General features: G+C 30.1%; 1 protein-coding gene across 3 annotated transcripts; it reads right to left on the bottom strand.

The window, feature by feature from the left end:
• Positions 1-335: 335 nt before the first annotated feature.
• Positions 336-6,744, bottom strand: lili (LMBR1-like protein). Of its 3 annotated transcripts, XR_005868131.1 has the most exons (7): positions 6,069-6,251; positions 4,775-5,152; positions 2,868-2,994; positions 2,157-2,400; positions 1,425-2,081; positions 1,096-1,365; positions 336-674 (listed from the first exon to the last, which is right to left on the bottom strand). XR_005868131.1 is itself a non-coding variant. In XM_040723876.2 (6 exons), the coding sequence occupies exons 1-6, from the start codon at positions 6,138-6,140 to the stop codon at positions 1,266-1,268; spliced, it is 1,578 nt and encodes a 525-aa protein (XP_040579810.1). In that variant the 5' UTR covers positions 6,141-6,744; the 3' UTR covers positions 336-1,265. The 3 variants fall into 3 exon arrangements, 2 of the variants coding, with proteins under 2 accessions (XP_040579810.1, XP_040579824.1); XM_040723876.2 differs by having other exon boundaries at positions 336-1,365; positions 6,069-6,744; XM_040723890.2 differs by having other exon boundaries at positions 336-1,365; positions 5,474-6,238.
• Positions 6,745-12,188: the final 5,444 nt, after the last annotated feature.

Here is a 12,188-nt window from a genome sequence, read left to right as displayed (position 1 = left end):
TATTATCTAAAATCCATTTAATCGACTAATTTGCATAATATTAATAATGACCTTCTTCGTTACGAAATAACATATTGTTTGAATAATTCAAATGCTCTCATTAAACGATACATTTATTTCGGTCAAGTCTTAAAATTATTATGTGATTTTGAATTGCTCAATATTAATTGTCAATTTCGGATTTGCAGCTTTTAAATGCAATGAAAACATCATTTAGCTAATTAATTTAGAAAAAATTGATCCTTAATTTGTATAGATTATAAATTATTTTATTCATAAATATAAATCCTTTAAAAAAAAATTTAATTGAAGGAAATGAAGTAACAGAGTATGTGTAGAGAACATAAGAAATTTGAATGTATTTATGTATATTACAATGAAAACTACAAAAATAAAGGAAATATTTTCAGTGGGAAAAAATTGCGCTTGTTGTTGAAGGAGATAATTCATTATTATATGTATTATATCTATATATATAATATCAATAAGTTAAATTCTGTTTTGCTTATAAATACTTAATACTTGATTGACTTAAATAAATAAAAAAGACATCATTGGTACGTTATAAATAAAGATGAGAGCAACGTAGCAAATTTCTTAGTAATTCTAAATAGTAATAATTAAAGATGAATTTGACATAATTGCATTGATATATAAAAAACAAAAAAATAATCCTAATTTGTGAAAGGATATGATGATATAAGAAAATAGATTTTCAGACATTTTACATATGTGAGTCATGTAAATTACGACGAAAAAAAAAACCAATTACAGAATGAGTGTCCATTGATCTTTAGACAGCTGATTTTTGAACTACATACATATTACTGTAAAGATCTCCCTCCCTCTCATAAAATATTTATGATTATAAGAAGGTATCGCTCCAATAAAATAATTATTTAAAAAAACAAAAAACTAAGCAATCTAACAAAACGCAATATTCTAAATTTAACTTGACAGATATTTTATATTGTGATAAGTGACAAAAATGAGTAAAATGACTAGAAATAGAGAAACGAAAAAATATCGTCATGGATAACTATCGAGGATAGTAATTACTAATTAATCAATGGACACCTACATATAAATAATCACCAATTTAATATTGAAAAAAAAAAGAAAGACGGGAAGGAAGACCTCTTCCTCCCCCATCCACCTTCAAGTGGCAGTTGAAATAAAACAAATTGTAGTTTTGAATAATTATTATCATAATGTGCCTAAAGTAGAGTTTTGAACTTTCATTTAATAAGTCGATATATTGCAATCTATTCAGTTTTGAGACTTCCATAAGCCACAGCCGTAACGGGAGTAGTGACAACAGATAGACCCTTTCTTTCGATAAAGGTGGAGAAATATAAGGATAACCTAAAAAAAAAAGAATGTTCATTTAATATAAAATGAGGTGAGATAATAACATTGACTACCTTCGGAAAATTTCTTGTCTGACGCGAGCTGTAAATTTGTTAAATAGACATAGACTTGCACTGACAGCAAAGACTGCATTGTAGAATAAGATAATGTATAGATTACCCAACCATTTCACTTCACTAAAAGATCCAAGAAGATCAAAATTACTAATGCCTAAGATCTTGCAAAGAAGCGGAAGAGCAGAGCTTAGAACTACACAAAGACCGCAGTTAAGAATTAAATGGGTTAAACTAGTTTTTCCGATTTCAGGGCGAATTCGTCTTATAAGTGGAATTGTATATAGACCAACAAGTGACGTCAAAAATAAGTATCCGATTTGTAAGACTTCTATAACGACGCCAAGCACTCCTAATGCTGATAAAGATGTCATTCCTAGATCCACTGTATTTTGTCCGAGTGGAAGAGATCTAAAACCAGCAATAATTTGACCCACATTGTTCACAACACATATTAACGAGATGGAAGTCAACAATAATAATGAGATCATAATTAAAGGGTAACCAAGGATTCGTGTCCAAACTCTTGCATTACAAGCATGAGCTAGATTCTCTCTTTTATCGGAAATCGCAGATAAGTTCCGTTGATAATATGACATCAACTGTCCATTTTTTAGTCTGTTTCCTGTTGTATTACGTAGAGGTGATAAGGGAATGCTAAAATGAATACAAATCATAAATAAAGTACTTTTGACGGTTTAAGTGTAAATCGGATTGTGTATGCTGCTTTACCTTTGAGAATCTATTGGGAGTTGTAATTGTTGCATATGAACATTTAATTTGTGCCGTAAAGAATCTTCTTCAAATTTGGCTTGATAAAATTCTTCTTCTAAATTTCTCATAAAAGTAGGCTTTATCACAAGATCTCCTACGATTGTAAATAATCGAGCAAATCCAATAGGAGTACAAATAAGTAACATCAATACTCCCAAAAAGGAGACACAGGAGTACAAAAAAGGTAAGTATGAATAAACATCTGGAAAAAGATATATAAACAATAAATAAAAATGAAGTTCGAGTGACTGTAATTTATATCTTATATACACATAAAAACGCCGAAATACTACGGAGCCTGAAAATACATAATGAAATGAAATTAGAATCTAGCTAACCTTCTTGTGGGGGAAAACTATCAACAAACGAGATTTAACTTTTCTAGTAATTAAAATTATTTATAACTTAACGTGTATTGCATTGAGTTGTTCAAATCCCCAAACCCACATGAACCGTCAAAAGTTATTCAAATTACAAGTGTTCAGGAAACATTCTTTATTCTTACATGTATGTGACGGTTGAATGACTAAACCAAACAATACACTACACTAAATCAATTGTTGTACATATACAGCAATTGATTTATTGTATTGTATCATTAAAAACACATATATCATACATGTTTAAGTCTTTAATTTGACTAACCCAAAAGATAAGAAACAAACTCACTCAAAATACGTTCAATAGAATCTTTGTCTCGATCCAATAAAGCTGCTATGATGTACATCATTCCCAAAATAATCAAGGAAAAAAGGATTAATGTAACAATGGTTTCTTTGGCTCGAGCAAGTAATCCCTGAAAATAAAATAAAATATGTATTATAAAGTTAATATAAAACTCAATTCACTTATTAAAAGTAAAAATGTGTTACTTGTGTGCATTGAATAACATGGAATATATACATTAATGCCTTTTTACTCATGAGAAGAAAAAATGAGGCGCATCAATATAAAAGTAAATTTTTCATGAAACAGGAGCCTGAATTACATTTTTATTATTCAAATAATTGGTTAATTTATTTATATAAGTAAATTATTCCAAGGAATCGCCCGGAGACGATGCAAATTGCAACTAAAATAAATATTTGTAGAAAGGATTCTATTGGAAATACCAGTAGAAAAATAGTCAAATGAAAGGATCTAACGTCGTACATTAATGAGTACATCAACCCAACCCAGAAAATTGAATATGAAGTCCCTGAAGGTTCATAGTACTCTACATATTCATAATTGCTTTTCTAATTGATGGGTCTTAAAAAGACCAAAAAAAAAAATAATGGAAGACAAATTTCGGGTTAACCCACAAAAAAACTATAGAGTAATCCACAAACGCTCCGCAAATGATGTTTGAAGAAGACAATTCCGGAGGAAAGAGGAAGATGGTTCATTCTTAATGAAATAAAACCTTGTGCAGTGGTGTTCTTAACATTTAATAACATATCATTATTCTGTATTTTTCTTTAAAATAAAATCTTTCAAATTACCACTTACATACAAAAAAAACCATTAAGTTATCTTTTATAATCAAAATATTTTATTATAAAGAATACCGTACCAAATCACAGTTTGATACTCTACCGCCTCAGTCCTAATGTATATGTATGCATAAACATATTGGAAAATAAGTATTGACCTCTATGTTCTTGTATGATACAAACGTTTTCAAGCAAACAAACAAAATCAATAGAAACTTCTTCTTCAAGTAGTAATATTACATAACACGGTACGGAGATAACAACTCAAGAAACTAACATGTCGTACATAAAATATATGTATGCTGTATGCACGTCATTGATGTTTCTAGAATACCATATGTATTTTAAATTATTAATATTGCCATGCGGAAGAAATATGAAAGTATTCTTAAATTAATTAAAGCCACAAATAGTGTTGTGTCAGTTCTTATTTTTCGGTGTAGACTTAGGGCTGGTCCAATCAGTCTTTAGAAACAGGCCTGAAGACCGTCGGCCGTTCGTTATTATAAAAATAATTTAATCAGCAACTAAGCAATAATGATCGTGTATTGGTAGTTAGAAGCTGGAAAGATTTATGTGTATGCAATTTATAGTTATGACTACTTGGAAGTCATTTATTTTCAAATTCCGAACGTAGATACAAACGTTCAGAATCGATCACAATGCAACTAAATAAGGTAGTTAATTACAGAAATATACCAAAAAGTTAGGGTAAATAGTTCAATGAATATAATGGACTGTGAGAATCCGAAATGTTCGAGAATGTCAGTACTACAAAGTAACATTTTTTATAATTTTATAAGTAAAAGGGTCTTGAATTAAAGAATCGAACTTAAACAAAACGCAAACTAAACTGAATATTATGATGTTTAATAAGTAATTCAAGATGCAATATTACTGTTGTTATAAATAGACTAAACGGTATACATTTTTCAAGTATGATATTTTTGTTTCATAATGAAATGTTCCATATTTGTCAGAGCCCAAATCCAAATTAAAGTCAAATTAATGCAGTCATTTAATTAAAGTATTAAGTATTCACGGCTAATAATAAATTGAAAATGATAATTTGTCTCCTTGAAAAATTATAAAAAATCTCACCTTTTTATTCCCAAAAAACTGTAATCCCTCAGATTCGCAAAATAAATATGCAAATGGTAGACAAACAAATAGTGATAGATTTGATAATACAAAAATTAAATTCCATATTCCATGGATAAGAGAAGCATTGAGCCATTTAATATACCAAGAACTTGGATATTTGTGCAATATTTCATTTGAAATTGTAGAAATAGGTAGTAAGAGCGCTGCTCCTACACTAACAGCCATGGAGAATGCACACAAAAAAAAGCTTGTTTTATAAACTATTTGATCATCCCAACAATTAGGAAGAAATTCTTCTTCAATATCTAGGCGTTTAAATAGGGATAGAAAGACATAACTTCCGGCGTAGAGAATTAAACTCATTAAAACTAAAATCTAGAAAGATAATAAAAAAAGAAAATTAAATCAATTAATAAAGAAAAGATAATTAAGATATGTTGTGTACTACTGCCATTAAAATATAGGGCAGGATGAATTATAACTAGACTGCCAATATAATTAAAAGTTAGGAACTTTAAGCTTTGCGAGTTGATAAATTTTTATAATGTACTCATAGCCACTTTGGGAACCACTGCTATAGAGCAGTGGTTCCCATAGTAGGGATCGAGCTCTATATGACGTTTGATTGCTACACATATATTGATTTTTCTAATAATGATTCATTACACATTTATATACATAGTACAATCCAATTACGTATCATTAGAGTCTATTTCATTGGTCCATCACTTGTAGAAATCGCAACTTGAACGCAACATAAGAACAAGCATTTAAACTCCTCTTCAAAAATGAATAAGGACTTAATCCAAGTTTTCAAACAAATGTGATTCAAGTTAGAGGTACAAACAAAGACATTTTCAATACAAACGGACAAAACAAAACAAAGTCAAATGGTTACTTGAGACAATGAACTTTATAATAAAAAACACGGATCTTTTATCTGAAGAAATGAAGGTCTCATAGGGGATTTTTAAGAAGAAAGAGATGGATGACTTTGTTCCTACATCCCTCACCTCCCCTCACTTCCCCTCACCTCCCTCCATTCTGTCAATAGGAAAGAGGTGACAGTCTCACTCACCACTTTCCCTTTCCTCCAAAGGATGAAATTATTGATTAACTATTAAAAAGATCAACATTTTCACACGTCACATGATCAATGATGAAAATATGTCGTGAGTAGAGAGGAGAGGTGAGAAAATGTCCTCAAAGGGACCAAAATCCTTCGATCCATACTTTTATTAATTAATTAATGTAAATGTCAACAATATATGCCAATAAATCAAATAATAACCGTAATTTCCCTAACGCCATTGTTGAACTCTTCTTCGCCAAGATCATTGTCACTAAGGATCTCTTCAGACATTCTGATTCCAGCTATTATTGCTACGATGCATAATAATCCAAATTGAGGTAAGGAACGTTGAGAGACACTCAGCAGAGCAGCATCAGTCCCACTTAACTGAGCTACTAAGTAAGAAAAAAGGAAGAAAAATAAAGAGAGAGAGAAATAGAAAAAAAGAGGGTATTAAAGCAGAACAGCAGCAATGCGGCGCAAGAGAAGAAGATGAACGGGCGGAGTTAATAATAAGCCAATCTGTCAAACTCAATCAGACGTACCAACTGAAACCACGATGCTTCAACAGGAGTACATATTATTATTAAAATCTTTTTTATTTAGGTGAACATTTTTTCCTCTCCATCAACTAAAATAAGTATTTGTTCCTAATAATACATGATTTCTAAGATTATCTTTTCCCCTCGAATATATCTATGTTTTATACCAATATGATAAGTTAATACTCTGTTTAATTTTAGGTATCCTTTAATGCCGAAATGAGGGATTTTCTTTTCTGACATTAGTATACTTATGTTGTTCTTTATCATTTTAATAATTTAATAAAAAAAATCGAGGCAAGAGATATAATATCACACTTAAGTACTGTTATTTAATATGTTCACTGATGACTGTGATGCGACTTACGTTTCTATGTATGTCGCAATTAGTTCTTTTAAAAGTGCACGCTTTTTTTTTTAATATACCGTGAATAGACGATAATGAAACAAATGCGACTAACTGACATAATAATGGTATGGGGTGCAGCCGTTAAGGATTATTTTATTTGAATGATGTATTATATTAAAACATAACCTAAGTTTCTCTTTAATTAATGAGAAAAGTGAAATTTTTTTGTTGTTCCTTCTAATATTATGTCTTATTCAAAGCTTGCATAATTAATAATATTTTAATATAATGCTTAGGGAGGAGGTCCTTTATACCCTCTCTATTGATATTAAGTGGGCCTAACGATAGAGTAAATATAAGGGACACATTATTGAAATTTAAACCCCCTTTTTAAAAGCATTTTTATGTTGCTAACTATCGATCTACATCGTATTCCCCACGTCCGAAATATATTAATTTATGACATTCCAATTGGTTTAATCAGTCCCAATAATTAAAAAAGAGATGAGACATTGGTTGTGATTTTTTTTTTTTTTTTTGAAGTATATATGTTCCAAATATTGTCCAATAAATTATAGTCAAGATCATAATACTATATTATTGAGTAGTTCTTGAAGGGTTTGTGATATTTTAGATCTATAAGAAGATTCAATAACTTCAGAAATTGTGTCAATAGCTTTATTATTGTATCTTTGTTTCATATTATGAGGACGAAACACGCACTATTACAAGTCTATTACTACCTCGTTCAGCTTTCTTTCTTATTTAGACAAGTATGTAATCCACTATTTTTCAAAATTGGATGCAATTCTAAAAATAGATAGGTAAATGGGAGGTCAGTGAATTAGTATAACTAGTAACACTCTTTGTTTACTATCAAATTGAAGGCCTAGACAATAATTATAACACACCTTGTATCACATTTCTAACGGAAAATGCTAATTCTACACTTATGATTCAATACCTCTTTTTACAATTTTCTTTAAAACCTATCAGACAGTTATTATTTGGTTATATGTATTTATACCTTAATTTCTTTTAATATAATATATACTACAGTTATTAATAAATGGAATGTTAATAATCATGCACATTGTACAGTCATATCTCATTTTGCGAGCATTTTATACCTCAATTTGAATAAAAAGGTGTGTCTTGCATTACAAATAAGTTGTCATCTGATATGTTCTTGTGAAGATAAATTGTTGGAAATAGTCATCGAATGGTAGTAAACTTATGCATAAGAAGTGATACAGTTCTGGTTTAGGAGGACTTTTTGAGATGGATATTGGTCGTAATCCAATAATTTATTATGAGTAGGTAGGTATATCAAACAAAGGCTACCTATTGAAGAATATAAGTTTAGTACTCATGATTTAATAACAATGAATCGATTCTTCCATTAAGGGAAAAATATAGTTTCCACAAATAATTATCATCCTTCAACATCAGTAAGATTGAAAGGGCATTTCGTAACTTTGGCAGTAAATACGTTTCTTGTATTTGCATAAAAAGAAAGCAAAAGTGGGCACCTAGTGAAATTTTATGCAGTTTTAAGTATAAGTGACAACTATACAAATATTGAAAAGCAACTGACCAAATACAGGTATGTATATTAAATTTTGCAATTTTAATTTATGCATATAAGAATTAAGAGATTTAAGCTTACTAGTATATTTTGTATTATATGTAATAATAGTATTTTAATATCTATAGAATTTATTTTGAAGGAGATTTTTCCTGAAAACTCTCCTTTCCCATTTAATGTTTCTATAGTATTTTTATTTAAAAAGGGCAAGTAAGAAAAAAATATTTGTTCCATGTAGTCCCAAATATTCGATGTTGTACATAAGTAAATATTATTAAGTATTTTCTACACACCTTTACCTTTATGTCAGTTGGTAAAAAAAAAAGAATAACAGTCCCAGGTAAAAGATTTTCCTTGAACACCGAAATGTTTGAGCACTTGATGTAAATGAGTGATATAAAGAAAAGTTGAAATAACTAACTTGTTAATGTACGTAAAGAAAATAGGAACATAGGTAAATCTAGTAGGGTATTGTTCACAGCTTAACAAAAACTATGTATCAATGTTCAGAATACTAATACTCATTATATGATAAATTTTGAAGAGGACACGGATTGGACTAAAATTGAGTATGTGGTATTGTTAACAATAGACTAGTTCAGAAATGAAATTGTAAATCAATCCAACTCTGAGTTATGACCCCTTAAACATGAATAAATTAACATTTTGATGAATATTTGATCATATTATTAGCAATATTTCCTAAGCCAAAGCAATGATAGGCAAGTATAATACATTATTGACAAAACTGAAGTAAGCTTAACAAAAACTATAATATACATTTTTTTGATATTTGTTATGAAAAAAAAGGAGTAAACCATGACTTTATTGTTGTACCTTAAAATTTTTCAAGCTTTTTTAAATTTTAAACATGTAAAGTTAAAGCCCATGTATGTATGTATTTAAAAAAAAAACATTGTAGAGTGGATAATTCATAGAATTAGGTGTAATGATATGATTTATAGAAATCATATCTTCATTGATTATGTATTTTTTGTACATCTATATTTATAAAGCAAAGTTTGTCTTTCTGTCTGTATGAACGTATGAATATATGTGTATATGAATACGAGTCATAGTTTGCACTGTATATAGTGCTCCCTGATGTAAATCATGTAAATATTTTTGATATGAGTAATAATAATGTAGTTGTATTAATGACATATTTTAGGCGTGTGCATGTATAACATATACTGTTTCAGTTTGTTTTTATTATTGGTATCTTATATATGTTACCGGCAAGGTATATAATACATATAAGTTACAGACTGTATATAACAATACGAAGTCAAGCATAGTGCATAGGTACTTGTGCCTTCTGTGTGTAAACTTATTTCCTGTAATCAACAGCATATTTCAATTACATACTCATCGAGCGGCATGAACTAAAGCATTTGAACTGGACAAAGGGGATTACTTTCAAATATAATAATAATTACCCCAAACCTTAAGATCTAAACATATTCGAGGATGCAAGAAGTGGATTTTACCGCACAAATTGAAGTTTTTATATGATACTTCGGACTTGAATCTGCTTTATATCCTTATAAGTTATAACTTATGAGGACAACTTTTGATGACGTCATAAAAAGGAAGTAATATTTGATGAGTTTTAAAATGATGAGTATCATTGTGATAGTAGCATATCATTTTTCATCACTAGAAATTACGCATGAAGGACAAGTATAAATTAAGGTTTCTTTTGTTTGGTGTATCAGTAAAGTAAGAAAAAGGAACCAGATAATTGAAATCGTATTCTGGGGTACAATTGCGTTTAACACAACTCCCTCATCCCTGTTTATCCGGAACTTACGCAATATATATATTTTCATCATTGATGGAAAAATTATTTTCTCAACATTTCCCCCGTGGTTTCTCGTGCCCGTATGTCGGAATACAGTGTAGTGCCAGAGCATAAACACTCCAGACTGACATGCAACAACGCATCTACTATGGATTGTCTCAAGAAAGAGCCAACGTTGCTAAAAATAGTTTTTTTTTTTAGCCGATCCTTTACTGTGTGAATTAATTGCAGTTTGAAATGTATCATATGATAAACTGTTGCGCTTACAGATTATTGTTTTCCATTTCAATAACTATTTTCCGAATGAAATTAGGTACTATATTTGTATTCTTTAATTGTTAGAAATTGGTTTTCTACTACTATCCCTTAATTTTATAGGAAAATGTTTCGATTTGCAATTCTCCATTATTTTTACTATAATGATTTAAAGCCTCTATTGTTGATCATAATTTTTTTTAGAAATAAGTTAATTTTTGTTTTTTTCTTTAGGATATGGATGTAATATTACATGATTAGTGAAATTATGCGCGTATTGGATTCCCAAACTTATTTCCTTTTTAAAGATAGGTTTAATGCCGTCTAGTTTTGTGATTTTCAAAAGATGACGAAATTCCGACGGCATAAGAAATTATTATATAAATTTTTGAAAATATTGACTGGGTGAAATATAAATAGTTCCACCCCCTAATTTAAAAAAGTATGAAGTTGTCATGAAAGTACTCTGGTAAGTGCAATTCACGGTAGTGGCACTCTCAGTAGATAACCGTACCGCCAACCGCAAGTTCTATGAGAAACTGCTTTGCAATGGCGAACTGAAGACTTCCATCCCTCATCCTCAGGAAGAAACCAAGAAAATTCCCCTGCTGTTTGACCCAGTGCACAACTTCAGAACCACTGCAAAGAATTTCAGAGTAAAGCAAGAAGATTTTTTATTCATGGAACCTGCATATTCACTGGGGCGTTCGCAGAAGATGGCCTGGAGAGGCTGTTGCCCTCCCCCCCCTCCCCCCAAAAAAAACATGCAACAGGGGAAAAATTTAATATTAGCAATTTTATAAAAACAATTAATTTTTTGTGAATACATATGGATTTTTTTTTCGATTTTTAGGGAGAAGCCATAGGATTTTTGAAATAAAAACAAAATCTAAAAACCAAGCCCCACTCCCCCTCCCCCCAAAAAAAAAAAGAATAATCATAATTGAGGTGCATTTTCCCCTTTCCTCTCCGGTCTGCTGAAACCCTATATTTTAGTTAGGGTAACCAATGAGACCTATAAGAAATGTTCAATGATCACTGACCATTGACCAACTTTCCCCTTTCTCTGGAAATGTCTTATTTTCCATTAAGTCCAGTTAAGTGTATAGATAAACTTATAATTGACAGTAAAATTAGAAACATTTTTCCAAAAACAGCAATAATATTTTAGTATTACTTCCGCCAACAAAGTTGAATTTAGGTTATGTATTCTCCTCCGTTTTTGCCTTTCTGTTCGGAAGCAGGATTACTGAAAAAGTTTTAAGCCGATTTTGTAAATTTTTTTTGGAAGAATTCATAAATATGCACACAGTAAAAACTTAAAAGCCATTAAATTTAAGAGATGTAGATCAGATGAAACATTAAAAACGCCTTATCGACCCTATTTTTTAGGGAAAATCATTTGAGGCGGCGGCTCGCGCTCTAATGAGTGTCCATTCTAGTATATTGTATTTTTTTGGTTTCTGAATATGATCACTCTATTTGATAGTAATGTCATTTGAAATACACACGAATGCGAGATGTTACCTTACGGCAGAAAATTTTGATGGAAACTATGCAATAAGTTGAATCATTTATGCATTTTATTACAACCGTTGTTTAAAAAAGCTAGATTAGGAATTAAAAAACCAAAGCAAACAAAGATAGGACTAGTTGTAACTTGTAATTAACTATTTCAAACTGTACAAGTTGTAACATTGAAAAAGTAGGTACATGTAATTGCGTCATCTTTCTTTTGATGTAGTAAATTGGTATAGGCAGTTGTAAAGTTCAACTGCATTATTTCTGTTCCCATTTTGTT

This window comes from Lepeophtheirus salmonis, chromosome 1 (genome assembly GCF_016086655.4).
Source record: "Lepeophtheirus salmonis chromosome 1, UVic_Lsal_1.4, whole genome shotgun sequence".
NCBI lineage: Eukaryota > Metazoa > Arthropoda > Copepoda > Siphonostomatoida > Caligidae > Lepeophtheirus > Lepeophtheirus salmonis.
This window is presented reverse-complemented; position numbering and strand designations above follow the sequence as displayed.